Below are 18467 nucleotides of genomic sequence, written 5' to 3'. Positions count from 1 at the left end.
GTCAAACGGCCCTAAGAACAAAACTGAGGCTTCCCTGAGGAAGATGGAACTTGGCTTCAAGCCTGTACTTCAGTTCCTACCCAAGAGTTTCTGGCCTGATGGCCTGGCCCATAGAGCTCGGACTTGCCAGTCTCCACAACTGCCTGAGCCAATTCATTGAAATAACTCTTATCTATCTGTCTCAATATATTATTATATATAATAGCTATTATAATAGCCATATTAATTAATACAATTTTTTTCTTCTGGAAAACAGCTACACCTTGTTTCCCCTCCCTGGCAGGTAGAGGCTGTGTCTGCACTTACTGATGAGTCCTTGAGAGCCCACTGAGGCACAGTGGTGCAGTGCAGAAAAAGAACTGGACTTCAGAATCAGACAGTGGTTCCTACATTTGATCATGACTTTGTCACCTGCTAGCTGTTTATTCATCTCAGCTTCCTTTAGCTGTCAAACTGGAGCTAACATTACCTACCTCACAGGCTTATAGTAAAGATCAAATGAAATAATATGTAAGTGTTTAGGAAGAGGCCAATCAAATATAAAAGATGATCAATTCAGTAGGGACTCCATAATTATTTGTGGCCTGAGTTAAATATTTACAGGCATATTGGTTGGCTTTCTCTAGATCAAAGGTGGCCCAAAACAACTCATCATCATTCCAGATAGAAATTTTTTATGTTTGAATACACAGCCCATCTCTCTGCTCGTTTCCTTGTCCTTGGATGAAAAAAGAGTATCTAAAAACGGTTAGATTGGTCCATGAGAAGAGCAAAAGGAGAAACTCCTCTCAGGCAGGGCCGCTGCATGAGTGAGCCCTCATTTTCCATCACAACATATGGAGTAACCCCTCTCCAGCTTACTCCGAACTTGAACCCAGGCGAGGAAACAGATCTTTTGAAGGTGATGGTCATAGTCCCTGTAAAGACTGCATTGGCACTGTGGTACGCCATCATGAAAAACATGGGGTCTCTCGTGGTTCCTGGGGAGCCACCATGGGTAATCCCGAAGGGCCAGATGAGGGAAGAAGGAGAAATAAATAGTCTCCCAGGACTCTGCTCCACATAGCCAGGGGCTGGCGAAGGGAACTGCTGAACAGTCCCGCCAGTCCACGGCCGGATTCTGGCATCGCCCAGGCCAGAGCAGAGACACGAGGCAACCAGGTGCAAGGGGAAACAGCAGCGCTGTCTAAAGCAAGCTGCACCTGCTTAGAAGGGGGCGAGCTCGTCACAGTGGCGGGAGTAGCCCTCCACCCCTCCGCCAGTCTCAGCCTCGAATTCGGGTGAATCGCGTGTGCCCTCCTGGGTTAGACTCCGGCGGAAGTAAAATGGTGCTGCAGAAACAGGATGGGCTTTGCAGGCGCAGAGGCCCTCTCTGAATCCCACATTTCTACCCATGTGACTCTAGTCACGTTACCCCTTGGGACATCTGTTTTTTTATCTCTAAGATAGGGAAAAAGAATATCTCCTCCTAAGAATTTTTGTTAGCACTCAGTTAACCTGCCCAAAGCTTCTGGTACAGGGTCTGGCATATACTAGCCACGAAGCAACAAGAGTCCCACCCACCCCACCCCCCACCGCCTTTTTATTTTTTTATTTTATTTATTTATTTTTAAAATTATTTATTTGTTTATTTATTTTTTTTGAGAGAGAGGGGAAAGGAGAAAGAGAGGGAGGGAAACATCACTGTGTGGTTGCCTCTCACTCGCGCCCCCAACTGGGGACCTGACCTGCAACCTAGTCATGTGCCCTGACTGGGAATCGAACCATCGACACTTGGCTCGCAGGCCTACGCTCAATCCACTGAGCCACAGCAGCCTGGGTCCCCCCACCCCCCTTTTTAATGTCCACTGCTTACTCTGCTACTATTTAGGAGGTGGAGGATCAGTGAGTGAAAAGGGGGGTTCTTTCACGTGGTGTCTTGGTGTAAAACCCAACAACTAATGTTGAGGAAAACAGGTCTTTATTTACAGTATTCCAACGTGGGGAGGGCTGTGAGCACTCCTGTTCAGTGCCCTGTTCTTCCACAGGACCCAGCACTTCCCTTGCTCCCCAAAAGGCTATAAACCAAAACCATGCCCAGAAGTTCTGCGTCCCTTATCTGTCAGCTCTCTCCTTCAGGATCTGGGGTACAATGTTATCAGCCTCCGCAAACAGTCCAGGAAAGCTTGTGCTGTGTTGCACTGGATCATGGTGAAGTCCAAGTTTTAACAGAGTCCTTTCTGCCTGTCCTGAGTTCCAAGAGTCCAAAAGTCCAAAAGTCCAGACTTTGCAGTCCGCTGAAGTTGGCACAATTAAAGCAGCAGCAGCAGCAGGCTGGCTTTCCTACTAGGCCAGGACGCATGGCCTCCCTTTCCTTTCAGACTGAATGACTCCACTCCCTTTCAAAATCACATGCTTCTCTCCCTGCAAATGGCTGCCACCTTATTTTTAAGTCCCTGACCATGGCCTGTGACACAGCGGGCATTGGAACTGGTTCTGACCATTCACAGAACTTTGCTCAGGCCCCATTTGCTCTTCCCTCACAGCTCCATGGTCAAAACCCCTCCCATCTCCTTGGGGCCTTGACAGAACCAAAGTCATTTGCATAACTAAGACACTAGCTACGAGCCATAGATATGCAAAGGCATCTTGAACCTGTCGCCTTCCCCCATCCCCCAACCGCAGGCTCTGGGGAATTTGGGGGCCCTGCCCTGTGACAATACCTCAGGTCTGTAGCTAAGGAGCTGACAGAGCCACCCTGCCCGAGAAGCCAGTGGAATGTGGCTTACGTTCCTCTGGGCTGCAGTAACCAAGAACCTGCTAAAGGTGGCACAGACCCACCAACTGGTGTCTCACCTCCTTCCTGCTCTTTGACCAAGAAAAGACCATTTGCGCTTCAGACTGGGTTGACCCTCCAAGCCTTACCCAGGCAGCCCAGCCAGGAGGAACCTGGGCTAGGGCAAGCAGATATCCTTCTTCTCTGAGTCACTGTGGAAGATGGCATACTCAAAGCGAAGCCTCTCCATCTCTGTGATCCAGAGAAAGAGGTGGGAGTCTTCAACTGTTTAAGTCTAGAGAGAAGAGCCGAGTCAGTGGGAGGAACCTCGGGCTGGAAACTGACCCTCGGGTGGCACCAGTCTCCAGGGCTGAAAGCACCTGACCGGGGGAGGTCCTCAGGAAAACCTTCTGCCTCAGCTTCCATCAGCACCTCCTGGGATGGCCCCATAATCCTCTGAGGGAGGAGGACAGCTTCTGGGGAGGGTAGATATTAGCAGTCTGAGGGGCAGAGAGGAGGAAATCAGGATACCGATGTTTCCATCAACTGAGTAACAGTTGTTGACCTGACATGTACTGATTTTGGAAGATCATGGATTAAGCAGGCCAAAATCCTTCTTGTAAAATAAGAAAATAGGTCTCCTCTAACCCCCCCAGGTCCGAGATGTAAGTGAGATGTGTCTATACAGTATGACCTCCAGGGGGCACGGAGTAACAGCATGGATGGAACTGGAGCGTATTATGCTAAGTGAAATAAGCCAGGCAGTGAAAGGCAAATACCCTTGATCTCACCTATAACAAGAACCTAATGAGCAAAACAAACAAACCAGCAAAATAGAACCAGAGGCATGGAGACAAGGAGCAGACTGACAGAGACCAGAGGAGAGGAGGGAGAAGGAAAAGCGGGGAAAGGAGGGGAAAGAGCTAGTTAAGGAACACGTATAAATGACCCACGGACATGGACAACGGGGTGGGGATTGACTGTGGGAGGGGGATGGAGCAGGGGAGAGCAATGGGGGAAAAATTGGGACAACTGTAATAGAACAACAATAAAATAATAAAATTAAATTAAAAAACACCAGAGTGCTGCCCACTGCCAGTGTCACTGAGCTACAAGCCACGGTGTACCAGGGTGAAGACACTGACCTTTAACCCCAGGCACTGGCCCTTCCCAATTCCTAACTCAATGCTGCACCTGTCTGGTCTCCAGGAGATAGTGGGGTAAACAGGTGTAAGGAGACACCAGGAGTGACTGGGGACAGGGGAGGAGACACGCTGAACCAGGAGTCCGGATTTCCTGATTCTAGTCCATTCGCTGTGTCAACATTTCTAGGCCTCAGTTTTCTCACTTGTAAGATGAGTGGGTTGAACTAGGTGGCCCCCAAGTTCTTTTTCTGAGCTAATATCGTGTGAGCATAGAATCTCCATGTCCAGGCTGCCTTGCACCTGACTCTCAGGCTCATGATGCCACACCGGAGACGTGGGAGATGGACTGGGGCACAGAGCTCCTTGAAGAAAATGCACACACACAAGCAAAGCTTTGCCAACAGTTCTGCATTACTCAGCTCCTGTGCGCGGTCCCCCCAACCCCCCACCCCCGCCCCCACTTCTGCCCCTGCGGCCCAGATTAAGCAGTTCCGATACAGGGGTTGGCTCTTACCAGGGACAGCTTTAGCAATCCTAGCAAGGTCTGCCTCTTTAAGTAACTACAAAGACCACCAATCATCTGAAAGTCACATCCCTGACATCCACAGCCTTCTCCGTGAGTTCATTATACAGCCGCACCATGATGGGGCTTCAGCTGGCCCCGGAGAGGGAATTATCCTTTATATAGGATTGGAGGTGACTGCCAGACACCTGAAAAGTCCAGGAGAGGTGGCAGACTATGCCTGATATGATTCCAATTTGACTCATTAATTCATGCATTTATTTAACAGATGGGCCTGTTGTCACCAGGCATGGCATGTGCAAATGCCCAGAGGTGAGAGAGAGCATGTGAGGCTCCCACACTGTGCAGTGGTAATGCCTAGGGGTAGGGAAGAAAGGCAAGGAGGAGGCTAGAGGAAAAGCATGGAGGCTGAGCCACCATGTTAAAGAATTTGAGTTGTATCCGGAAGAGTTATAAAGGGAAGGATGAAATGGCCAGATTCGCACATGGGAATTTGTAGTCTGGTCAAGCTTCAGTGACCCTGGGAGGTCTGGCTGATACTGGGCTGGCCAAAAAGTCCATCTGTTTTTTTTCCATAAGATGGCGCTAGTAGCGCTTAGTTATCTAATTTCATTCAAAACAGTTTTGTTGGATTGTATTGTGTGACAGCTGTCATATCAGCATGCATTAAAAAAAAACTTTCAAAATTGGTGAATTGTTGTGTAGCCATTTCAATATTGAAGATGGAGGAAAATATGCAAGGTTTGTGGTGTATTAGGTTTTATTATTTCAAGAAAGGTAAAAATGCAGCTGAAACACACAAAAGATTTGTGCAATGTATGGAGAAGGTGATATGACAAATCAAATGTGTCAGAAGTGGTGTGCAAAGTTTTGTGCTGGGGATTTCTCACTGGACGATGCTCCATGGTCGGGTAGACCGCTTGAACTTGATAGTGATCAAATCAAGACATCGATTGAGAGTAATCAAAGTTATACCATGCAGAAGATAACCAACATACTCAAAATATACAAATCAATAAAGTTATTGGCGAGAATGAAAATTGTGTCTTTTATTTTACGGAAAAAACCATAGGGACTTTTTGGGCACCCCAATACAGGTACAATTCAAAGACACTGTCTTTCCCCAGCCTCTCCCCTCTCCTGCTCCCCTATGTCCTACAAGCTCTACTCCCAGGACGGTTCACCTTGGTTGACTCTCTGGTTTATTTTGCCTTTTCTGGCAGACTAAGGCCCAGGCCCAGGTAGCCAGCCCTCCTCCCAGAAATTTGGATAATCCATCATATGGCAACACTTGCTTGTACCTTCCACCTGGTTATTGTTCATATTCACTGGTGCCAATCAGTCCTTCCTGTTCTTGTAATTTTCACCTTTTTCTGGTTCCTTTGCCAGTTTCCTCAGAGCTCCTTGTATATGCCCTCCCTTACCTACATGGGTGGAGAGAAGAATTGTAGATTCCTTTATGATCTATAGACAAAGAAGCTCTTTAAGCGGGGATGGGGGTGGGTAATACCTAGGAAGCATCTCCAATCCTGACTGCGCTCCTGCAGGGCGCTTTTTGCCAGCCAGTACATGGTAGGTGGCATTTGAATTTAATCTCTGTGCGTTTTCCCCATTAATACACAGCACTTCCTACTGTTTGTCCCTTAACTAGTCACAGTTTTCAAATCTGTAAAATGAGAATCATACCACCTACCCTGTGGGTTTCTATGAGGACTGCATGAGGTATGTCTGTATATATTCATGTTCCTGGCTTAGTACCTGGCCCAGAGCGAGCATCCCAAGGTGGTCCTTTCATCTAAATCAACCAGGAAAAGTCTCCCTTTCTATAGTTTCAGGCCAAAGAAGTCTCTCTGTCCTGTGTAGGCAACTACTGTCACTGTGAGCTACTGAATGGTAGGTAGGTGGCATTAGAACACAGCCTCATAACTCTGTATAACCCTCACACATGAATCAGAGTTATGCATTTTACATATAAGGAAACTGAAGCAATGAACATTTAGTGGCCCAAAGTTATACAGCTAAAAAAAAGATTACAGAATGAAGTTTGCCCTTGCTACTTTTACCCTTTATTGGATTTCTGCTATCTTAGCCAAGTCATTTTATCTCAGAAACTTCAATCACTCAAAACAAAATACTTTTATTTTGTATGCAAAAACATTGAAATCAGAATTATAGCAGTATATGGAAGTGTTTGTGAGAAAGTATTTTCCAATAAATTCAATTTTTAAAAATGTTATCATCCATGCCAAAAAAATTATTTTCCATATAAAACTTCAATAAGACATTTTAATTCCTTCAACCTGTTGTGAAAATATAACACAATAAACTAATGTGTAGTTTCAAAAAAAATAAAGTTGCTCAAAATTACACAGCTAGCATAAGACTATATACTGTGCATTTTTATCATAGTAATACTATTTCACTTTTATGCATACAAAGCGGTTGACAGGTTACAGATTAGACATCAGGCAGTTCTGTGAAGCAGGCACAATGGACGTCACCATTGTTACCATCCTTATCTTATCGGTGACTCCCTTGATGCTCAGAGAGCTTGGTTTAGGCAGGCTCATAACTGGAGGAGCAGGGCCCAGGCCAGGACTTCTGAGGTATCCCTTGCGATGTCCTCTCACGAAGGCCTGGTGTGGGTCAAGACCCACCCATACATTTTACTTCACAAGTGTCAGCTCTTCCAAATGGTCTTTGCTGGGTCAGAGAGAGGAAAATGCTGGCAGGCAGAGCCTGGCAGCAGGTAGAAGAGAGCCCTCCCCAAGTCACACACCAACAACAGAGCTGGCCCCTCCGTGTCCCGCATGGTGGCCCCTTCCACGCTGCTGGCTGCACTCATAGTGCTGTCCTGCACAGCTCAGCCTGCTCCAGGACACTCTGCCAGCCAGCCCAGCCAAGGAACACAGGGTGCACGTCAGAAGACCATGGACTTGCTGGCTGATTCAGGAGACAGGGTGGAACTCCCACGGCTTTGAAAGGTCTCGCTCTGGAATTCCAGTTTGGCAGCCTCTTAGGTTAACAATAATCATGTGAAAGACTTTTTGTCCCTTTTTTGAGCCCCTGTGGCTCAGTTGAGTGGAACGTTGTCCTGTAAACTCCTGTAAACTGAAATGTCACAGGTTTGATTCCCAGTCAGGGCACATGTGAAAGGCAGCCAATCAGTGTATCTCTCCTCTCTTCTTCCTTTCCCCCTCTTAAAAAACAAAACAAAACAAACAAACAAACAAAAAAAAAGCAGAACGCCTCTTGAAGATAAATGAGAAAATAGTGATTAAGTGTCCAGCTCAGAGTAGGTATCTAAAAATGTGAATGTCCCTCTGTCCCCTTCCCTATATCCCTCCTGCCTGCATCATTTCAACTCAGCAAGCATTGATTGAGTGCTTCACCGTGCCAGTGTGAAAAATATAATGGTTGAAATTAAGAGCACATTGAAAATATATGTATATATTTAGATATAAAATAAAACTACAAGATGTGGGTAAGAAAATTGAAAGTGCTAACACTCAGATAACTAGAGGGCAGGAGAAAAAATAGAGATACGTGTAAAAATCAAGAGGAGAACCATTTGAATACATAATAGAGACCAACTTCCAGGGTTCGAAGAAGGCCAGAGAGGCTGGAATGACACAGCAGACAGAGGAATGGGGAAGATGGCCAAGGTGGACAAGGCAGATTCTGCAAGGTTTCTTCAGCCCCATTGAAGAGTTGTGTTTTTTTTTGTGTTTGTTGTTGACCATCAACAATCTAAGATTCCATTTCAAGGAGCTAGAATAAAACAGCATATTAAAGCCAAAGAAAGCAGGTAAGGTAAAGATAAGAGCAGACATTAGTGAAAAGACAAAAAAAAGAGAGTCAACAAAGCCAGAAGGTGGGTCCTTGAAATGATGAGTATAATTGATAAACCCCATATAACTGATCAGGAAAAAAAAATGAGAGAAAACACAAAGGACCAAAATCAGGAAAGAAAAGGAACATTATTTCAGACCCTCCTGCATTAAAAAAGATGATGAGAAGACACTAGGAAGAATTTTATAATAATATGTTAGACAACTTAGATAAAGTGAGAAAATTTCTGAAAAACAACAACTTTCAAAAAGTGAGACATATGAAAATTAAAAATCTGAACAATCTCTACCTGCCAAAGAAATTAAATGCAGAGTTTGATATCTTTCTACAGAGAAACCCCAGGTGGCTTCACTAATGATTTTCCCCCAAACATGTAAGGAAGAAATAATACCAATTTTTAATTAAAAACTCTTTCAGAGAATCATAGAAAAGGGAATATTTCCCAACACATTTTTGGAGGCCACACCTAACCAGCACATCATAAGAAGGGGAAATTTCAGGACAATATATCTCGTGAACATAGGTATAAAAGTCCTAAGAGAATCCAATGAGTTTTTTTATGATCATAACCAAGAGGGTAACGCCCCCCCACCCCCCACGCAGGGAAAATACAGGTTGATTTGAGATAAGAATCAATCAATGTGCTTCCCCAGATTAACAGAATAATAGAGAAAAGTTATATGATCGCCTCAAAAGACAAAAAAAAAAAAGTGCTGGCTAAAATTTAAATTCATATATGATAGAGCACTCAAAAAACTAGGGAAGAAAACCCAAAACAAACATTATACTTAATAGTGTAATATAGTCATTATTTCCACAAAGTCTCTGAAGGTTGAGAAGATTGACTTGCAATAGTAGAAAGTCATTGAACATGAAATATATCGTGTATCTGTAACCACGTTTCTAAGAGTAAAGGGATACTCAGACTGCAACATACACCCCATCTGTCTTTGGAAGAGGGGTTGGGGAAAGCAGAGGCTCACATGGAGGTATTATCCTCACAGAATGTAGTCAGTGCTGGACGAACGGAAGGAGTGCTGATAGGAGAAAGATGATTTCTCCCTCCATTCATTGGACATTGATCTCCCTAAGAAGAGGGAGATGTGGCTGCAACTTTTCTGAAATATTTCTGAGAGGTGTTTCTTGAACTTCTCACCCATGAAAGCATAGATAACAGGGTTCACACAGCAGTGAGTGAAGGAAATGATTTCTGTGACATGGGTGGCATAAATCAGCTGCTGGTTCATGACGCATCCATCCAAGATGTGCAGGTCATGCAGGGAAGTGAGGAAGAGGACCATGTTGAATGGGACCCAGAAGAGTAAAGATGCAATGACCACAATGAGCACCAACCTGATAGCCTTGGTCTTGTTTTGGTTTTGGCAATTCTTCAGCTGGTGCAGGATGCTAATGTAGCAGAACATGAGGGTGGTGAATGGGATCAACAGGCCTAAGATATTCATTTCAAAGTGGGTGAAGAGCTTCCACTTTAAAGTCTGCTCATTGTAAGATAAATAACATTGCAGAAGGCCATCTTCAGAGGCCACTTGGTAAAATACCAGCAGTGGGCTGGTGGCCATGACGGCGGTCAGCCATACCGCCAGGCTCAGGGCTGTGCCTATTCTGGCGGTCCTCACCCTCATGGCATACACAGCATGGACAATCGCCAGGTACCTGTCCATGCTCATGAGGGTGACAAAGAACATGCTGCTGAAGAAGCCAATGTAATAAAAGCCAGAGACCACCTTGCATGTGACTGTTCCAAACACCCACTGGTAGAGCTGATAGTGAGTCTGAAAGGGGAAGGAGAAGACAAAAAGCAGGTCAGACAGGGCCAGGTTCAAGAGATAGATGTCTGTGACGCTCTTCAGCTTCTTGCAGATGACAAGGACCAGAATGACCAGGCTGTTTCCCAGAAGACCAAATACAAACAGGAGGCAGTAGAAGACGGCAAGAAGCAACTTTCTGTCTCGCTGGATAATTTCCCCATCGCAGGGGCTTGAGAGGATATCAGGATAGTAGTAGTCAGTTGCTGTGACATTGGGCTCAAGTGTATAATCCATCAAGGCAGGGGACCTGGTCACAGAAGCACCTAAGAGACATTCATATCATAAAAATATTTTAATTTGAAAAATATGACTCAATGTGTCCCCCAACCCCCAATTCATATGTTGAGGTCCTAAAGCCTTGTTACAGACTAACTGTTCTCGTCCCTCTCCCAAAATTTCAAAATGAATCATAGCTCAAGTCTCGCCCATATCTGTTCTATTGTAGATGATATCTAGATGAGACCTTGGACTTGAAGACACACCGAGGGCCAACAGACATATGAAAAGCTGCTCAATGTCACTAATCATCAGAGAGATACAAACTAAAACCACAATGAGATACCACTTTACATCTGTCAGAACGGCCATCATTAACAAATCAACAAGCAGCAAGTGCTGGCGAGGACGTGGAGAAACGGGAACCCTACTGCACTGTTGGTGGGAATGCAGATTGGTGCGGCCACTGTGGAAAACAGTATGGAATTTCCTCAAAAAACTAAAAATGGAACTGCCTTTTTGATGCAGTGATCCTTCTGCTGGGATTATACCCTAAGAATCCTGAAACACCAATTCAAAAGAATCAATGCACCTCTATGTTCATAGCAGCACTATTCACAATAGCCACGTGCTGGAAACAGCCTAAGTGTCTATCAGTAAAGGATTGGATAAAAAAACTGTGGTACATTTACACAATGGAATACTATGCAGCAGAAAAAAAGAACTACCTTTAGCGACAGCATGGATGGAACTGGAGCGTATGGTGCTAAGTGAAATAAGACAGGCAGTGAAAGACAAACACCATTTGATCTCACCTAATACAGGAACCTAATGAACAAAACAAACAAACCAGCAAAATAGAACCAGAGGCATGGACACAGGGAACAGACTGACAGTGACCAGAGGGGAGGGGAGACTGGGAGAAGGGGGGAAAGAAGGGGAAGGGACCAGTCAAGGAACACGTATGAATGACCCTTGGACATGGACAGCAGGGTGGGGATTGACTGTGGGAGAAGGGGTGGGTGGGGCAGGGGAGAGCAACAGGGAGAAAATTGGGACAGCTATAAAAGAACAACAATAAAAAAAGGAAATAAAATTATTTAAGGCCATTATAAGGACACAGAAAAAATAAAAAATAAATAAAAGTAAAAAATAAAATGACAAAAGACTAGAATTTGTATGGTGAGCACATGGTGCAATGTTCAGATGATGTATTGTAGAACTGTCCAACTGAACCCTACAAAATTTATTGACCAATGTAGCCCCAATAAGTTCAATAAGATATTTAAAATGATAATTTTTCTCAAACTGACATATACACTCAAGGCAATTTCAGTCTAGATTTACTATTTTTCAAGGCATTTGATTGTTGAACATTCAGATATCCCTATTCACTATGCCACATTTCTCTAATTTGAAATCCAAGCAAGTCAGTCAGTTTTAAAGATATTAATTTTATTTAAGTATTTACCCCAATTATATATTTAAAACACAGTTCCCTCAGCCAGAGCCATGGGAAGACACTAAGGCATTCAGGGTTTGTGCAAAAAATTTTTACATTTATTCCAGACCTTTGAAATATTGGCCTTCCCTTTGCTCATTTCCCAAGGACATAAAAGTGTCCCTGCCTGCTTACGTCCTATTCCCCAAGGATGATTATTAATACATACCTTAGTTCGAGCCTTTGAGTTGCTAATTTCTGAGAGTCTGCACTGTCAGGTGCAGGTAGTAACACCTCTTCTGGAGAAACCCATCTGTGGTTAAGAGGACTACTAAAGAATCCTTTATGCTAGAAGATAAAAAAAAGATTATCTCAGTTCTGGCTCAGTGATTTGAGAGCCAGCCTGTGAGCCAAAAGGTCACTGGTTTGATTTCCAGTCAGGACGCATGCCTGGATTGCAGGCCAGGTCCCCGTTTGGGGGCATGCGATGGGAACCCAGTGACGTATCTCTCTCTCCCATCGATGTTTCTCTCCCTCTCTTTCTCCCTTCCTTCCCATCTCTCTAAAAATAAATAAATAAAATCTTAAATAACGATCTCACAAAACAACATACTGAAAGCAAAGTACCTTATAAAACTACGCTCAACACATTGTGTCAATTAATTGTAAACTTAATTAAATTGTAGTTAAAAATCATCAATTAAAACAAAAGTAACTTAAAACCATGAAACTCCTAGAAGGAAAACTAAGCAGTGAACATCAGTCTTAATAACTCTTTCTCAGACCAGTTTCCTCAGGCTCGGGCAACAAAGGCAAAACTGAACGAACGGGGCTGAAACAAACTGAAAAGCCTTTGCACAGCGAAGGAAACCACCAACAAAACAGAAAGGCACCCTGTTGCCCGGGAGAAGATATTTGCAAATCATACATCTGATAAGGTGCTAATATCCAAACTTTATAAATAACTTACACAACTTAGTATATAAAAAACAAACAAACAACCTGATTTTAAAGTGAGCAGTGGACTGGAATAGACATTCTTGGAAAGAAGACACACAGATGGCCAACAGCAGCACTAATCATTGGGAAACTGCAAAACCAAACCACAGTGAGATATCACCTCACACCCATCAGAATGGCTATTATCAAGAAGACAAAAAAACGCAAGTGTTGGTGAGGATGTGAAGAAAAGGGAACCCTCCTGCACTTTTGGTGGGACTGTCGATTGGTGCAACCACTGTGGAAAACAGTAGGAAGATTCTTAAAATAAATAAAAAAATAAATAATAGTACTATGATACAATTTGGCGATTCTATCTATGGGTATTTATCAAAGAAAAGGAAAACACTAATTCAAAGAGATATATGCACCCCTATGTTCGTTGCAGTACTATTTACAATAGCCGAGACATGGAAGTAAACTAAGTATTCATCAACAGGTAAATGGATAAAGAAGATGTGCTCTTGTATATACAATGGAATATGACCCAGCCACAAAAAAATAAAAATAAAAAATAAAAGCTGGCTCTTTGTGCAAACAGGGATGGATCTAGAGAACATTACGCTAAGGAAGATAAATCAGAAAAGAACGACAAATATTGTGTGATTTCACTTATATGTAGAATTTAAAAATAACACGAATGAACAAACAAAACAAAACAGAAACGGACTCGTAGATAACAGGAAACAACCTGGTGGTTACCAGTGGCACTGATGCAGGCTTTCCGGTGAGGGTCTGCCGCCCACCCACTGTGGGTTCTTGGCCTCTCACAGGGAAGAATTCAGTGAGCCAGTTCATTAGCGAAGCATTGCAAGGGCTACTGCACAGACAGAGCAGCCCTGCTTCGCTCGCTTTATTGAGGTGTATTTAACCGGGGGGTAGGGTATTCAATAAGGAGGAGGGATATTTAGGATCTTCCCAGGAAAGGGATTTCTGAGAAGAGCTCCATCGGCCACTTTGTGTCTCTATATGGGTTTTCCATTTCTGCTCACGGCAGCGTGAGTTGTGTCTGCCTGCAGATGGGATGCAGGGAGTGTAGAACGAGGCTAAGTAGGCGTTACTTTTAGGTGACGTTAGTCGTCATGTTGGAACGAGCTGGTCTCTGCCTTTTTTAAGCCATAAATCCAATGAGAGGTGGTCTTACTCACTTCTTGACAGTTCCTGCAGTTTTTATTGATTTCAGCTGTTTCTCTGTGTGCTCTATTTCAGGAGGAGGGGCTAGGGAACAGCAAAACAGGATAAAGGGCTTAAAGGGTAAAAACGCCCAGTTATAAAATAAATAAGTCATGGGGATGCAATGCACAGCATAGGAAATATGCTCAATAATATTGTAATAACTTGGCATGGTGACAGACTTATTGTGGGATCATTTCCTAATGTATATAAATATCAAATCACCTCAAACTAATAGGATATTGTGTGGCAATTCTATTTTAATTTAAAAAATGAGATACCACTACCGACTGATTAGAATGGCTAAAATCCAGAATAGTGACAACATCAAATGTGGGGGAGAATGTAGAGCAAGAACTGTCATTTATTGCTGGTGGAATGCAAAATGGGACAGCCACTTTGGAAGACAGTTTGGAAATTTTTAATAAAGCTAAAATAAGCTTACCAGCCCTGACCAGTGTGGCTCAGTTGGTTGGGTATCATCCTGCAAGGTGAAAGATCGCTGGTTAGATTCCCAGTCAGAGCACATGCCTGGGTTGCTGGTTCAGTCCCTGGGCTGGGTACATTCAAGGGACAGGTGATTGGTGTTTCTCTCTCACATTGATGTTTTTCTCCCTTTCTCCCTCCATTACCCTCTCTGTAAAAAATAAATTAAATAAATAATAAAATACACTTACCATATAATCCTGTAATCATGGTCCTGACTATTAACCCAAATGAACTGAAACCATACTCACACAAAAACCTCAACATAAATACTTATAGCAGATTTATTCATAATAGCCAAAAATAGCAGCCAAGATGTCCTTCAATACATGAGTGGGTAAACAAATTGTGTAATGTATACAATGGAATATTATTTAGTGATTAAAAAACAGCTATCAAGCCACAAAAAAGACACCTTAAGTGTATACTGCTAAGTGAAAAAAGTCTAGCGGGATTTGGACATTCCTCTTGGAAACATGAAGGAGAAAGTAAGAGTTCCCATGTACAGATGACACCCATTTCACTGTTCAACTTCTTTCTCTCTTTCGATGCAATTTAAAGTAGCTATGGATTTCTCTAAGTCTTGTTTCATGATCTCTAAATCCAATCTCCTAAAAATATCAATTTGCTAATGCCCGAGTTCACACCTGGGTGACTCGCCTTACCAAGATTATTCATGCTCTGACGCAGTTTGGGGAAAACTTTAGACCTTTCATGAGAGTTTTGTATGTCATAAGTAAAGATCATGGTTCAGAGTCACTGATACTCAGGGCCGATAAGTACTGCTGACTCAAGTCTCAATGGTGGAAACTATGATACCTGTTTCACCCACTGTGGTGGGGCAGTTGCCACAGACCCATCCCAATCAGGCCAAGCAGCAGCCTGAGGGACTAAGGTGGCATCCCACCAAGCCCAATTTCCGGGTTGGACCAGAATTGCAACACAGCACCTGGCACAGGAGGGGTGCTTTGTGCAAGGTAACTGAGTGGAGACTGAGGGACGTCAGCGAAAGGGGACTAGCTTCCCTCCCCGTTTCCTGATCTCCCGGAAGCTGGGCCACTTGGTTTTCTAAGCCCATTGACTTGGACAAGCCCAGGCAGGAGAGGAGATTTTGGGGTCCATTCATATATACCCCATGGAGTTTCTTGAGATCCTTTATCTGCTGCTCCTCCGTACCCAGCACAGTGCTCAACCCCCTGTAGCTTCTCAATAAATTGTTGAATGACAGTTTTATTTATTGATTTCCAATTTGGATGTCTTTTATTTCTCCTTCTTATCTAATTACTGTGACTAGGACTTCCAGTATTATGTTGGATACGAGAGGTAAAAGCAGACATCCCTGTCTTGTTCTTGATTTTAAGGGAAGTGCTTTTAGTCTTTTTCCATTGAATACGATGTTGATTGTGTGTTTGTCATATATGGCCTTTATGTTGAGATATGTTCCCTCTATTGCCACTTTGCTGAGATTTTTTATCACAAATGGGTGCTGGATTTTGTCAAATACATTTTTTTGGCATCAACTGATAAGATCATATGATTTTATCTTTCATGTGGTTTATGTGGTGTATCACATTAACGATTTGCAGATATTGCACCTTGCATCTCCCGAATACATCCCACCTGCATGGTGTATTATCTGTTTAATGTTTGCTGAATTCAGTTCACTACTATTTTGTTGAGGATTAGCATCCATGTTCTTAGTAGTGTCTCCTCTGGGTTTGGAGTTGTGATAGTGCTGGCCACATAAAATAAACTTGAGAAATACTCTTTGAATGTTTCATAAAATTCACCTGTGTTTTGTCTGGGGCTACTACCCTGCCTGAGCTATAAGGCAATCTGACATGGCTGCTGCTTGTGCTGGGCTTGGGGATTCCCAGGCAAAGCCACGCTGTGAATCTAGGCTGGCTGCTGCTAGTGCCGGGCCTGGGGCTCACTGAGGCCCGCTGTTACCTGTTTGAGAGGATTTAGGCAGCTGTGAGCAATAGGAGCCAAGATCAACCAGTCGTATGGAAAAGCAGCTTGAGTGGGCCTGTAAACTGGGTGGGGCAGAGTCTCTTGGGATCTCCCAGTTGGGTCAAACAGTGTTAGCCAGGCTGATAGAGTCTCAGATATGACACCAGCTTGCCGGCTCTGTCGGGGGAGGGTGCAGAAAAGGGACAATGGCCTCTGCTCGCCTTGATGCCAAACACTCAGTTTCTCCCACTATGCCACTGGTGCCTTTCAAGCTGCTACCCCGGTGCTGGAGCTCAGAGGGAATCTGAGTCCGTGTGCGGGTTCTTCAAGAGGAACTGGTTGGGGCTCCAGCAGTTTCTCCCACCAACTCAATCCCCACTGGTTTTTGCTGCCAGAAGTTGTGGGGACTTATCTTCCTGGCACTGGAACCCAGAGCTGGGGGCCCTGATGTGGGGCTGGGACTCCTCACTCCCAAGATATTCCTCCCAAATTTCTGTCCTCCCCAAATGAGTGAGGGATCAGCTCATTCCATGTCTGTACCCCTCCTACCAGTCTGGATGGATGTGGTTTCTTTAATTCCATAGTTGTCAGACTTCCATTCAAGTCAATTTCTGATGGTTCTGAGTGATGGTTGTTCTATATTTTAGTTGTAATTTTGATGTGATTCTGTGAAGAGGTGAGCCATGTCTATTTATGCCATCTTGGCCGGAAGTAGAGACTTCAGAGTGTCATTTAAAACCGCTGTTTTCTTGTTGATATTTTCTTTTCTGAAAGGTTTATCCATTGATGTCAAAGGGTTGTTAAAATCTCCTACTATGACTGTATTACTGTCAGTCTCTTTATGTTTATCAAGGTTTGCTTTCTATATTTAGGTGCTCCTATGTTGAATGCATACATGTTCATAAGGATTATGTCCTGTTGTTGCCTGAGCTCTTTATCATTATGTATAATGTCCTTTGTCTCATATTTGTTTTAAAGTCTATTTTGTCTGATATAAGCATTGCTACCCCAGCTTTTTGTTTGTTTGTTTCCATTTGCATGAAATATCTTTTTCCATCCCTTTACATTCAGTCTGTGTGTATCTTCCATTCTGAAGTGGGGCTTTAGTAGACAACCTATATAAGGGTCTAGTTTTCTTACTTATTCAGTTGCCCAATGTCTTTTAATTGGAGCAGCTAAGCCATTTAGATTTAAAGTGATTATTGATGGTATTGCCATTTTATTCTTTAGAACTATATTCCTTTTCTTTCTTTTGTCTTCTTAAACAGTACCCTTTAACATTTTTTTTTTCAATACTGACTTGGTGGTAATGAACTCCTCTAGCTTTTTCTTGTTTGAGAAGCTTTTAATTTCACCTTCAATTTTGGATGATAACCTTGCTATGTCAAGTTGTCCCAGTTGTAGGTCCTTGCTTTTTATTACCTCGAAAATTTCATACTAATCCCTTCTGGCCTAAAATATTTCTATTTAGAAATCAGCTGATGGTCTTATGGGAGCCTCCCAAGGGAAAGGGGCACCACAGGTCCCGGCTGAGAGCAGCCAGCAGACTCCTCTGCAAGACGTGAACTAGCTCCCTTTTCTTTTCTTTTTTTTCTTTTTATTTTTAAGATCTTATAATTACTTCATCGGAGGCAGTTATGTTGGAAGAGGATGTCAAATCTCCAAATAATACATAACAGCACATTCTACCTTTCTCCCCAAATGAAGAGAAAGACAAGACTATGTTGAAATCAATTCTAAGTATAAATGTATAAATTATTACTATCACAGCTACTTGGCATAGATTGTTTGGCAGAAAATGATTTCATGTCATCTAACTAAACTCTCTCTTTACAAATGGAATATTTAAGTCCAGAGAGGTAAAGTAACTCACCCAGAAACATGCAGTAAGTTTGTGGTGGAGCCAGAGCCGAAACTCAGGTCTTCTGAAGCACAGCCTAGGGTTCTCCTTGCATTACCCTGTATTTTTAAAATTCTCATCTGATAACATTATGAAGAGTTGAGAATAAGACCATGAAAAAATTGGGGGGTTTTCTACATTTTCCAAAGGTCCACCAGTTATTTTTAGGTTATAAAAAAGCATTTGCTTAATTAA

General features: G+C 43.2%; 1 protein-coding gene across 1 annotated transcript; it reads right to left on the bottom strand.

The window, feature by feature from the left end:
• Positions 1–9177: 9177 nt before the first annotated feature.
• On the bottom strand, positions 9178–10338 carry CCR8 (C-C motif chemokine receptor 8). The gene has a single exon (XM_090283049.1). It carries the CDS (start codon positions 10336–10338, stop codon positions 9274–9276), a length of 1065 nt encoding a protein of 354 aa, XP_090139175.1. The 3' UTR covers positions 9178–9273.
• Between the last annotated feature and the right edge of the window lie 8129 nt (positions 10339–18467).

This window comes from Furipterus horrens, unplaced genomic scaffold (assembly GCF_987537825.1).
Source record: "Furipterus horrens unplaced genomic scaffold, mFurHor1.1.pri manual_scaffold_7, whole genome shotgun sequence".
In the NCBI taxonomy this organism is placed as follows: Eukaryota; Metazoa; Chordata; class Mammalia; order Chiroptera; family Furipteridae; genus Furipterus; species Furipterus horrens.
The sequence above is the reverse complement of the archived record's forward strand: the minus strand, read 5'-3'. Positions and strand labels throughout refer to the sequence as shown.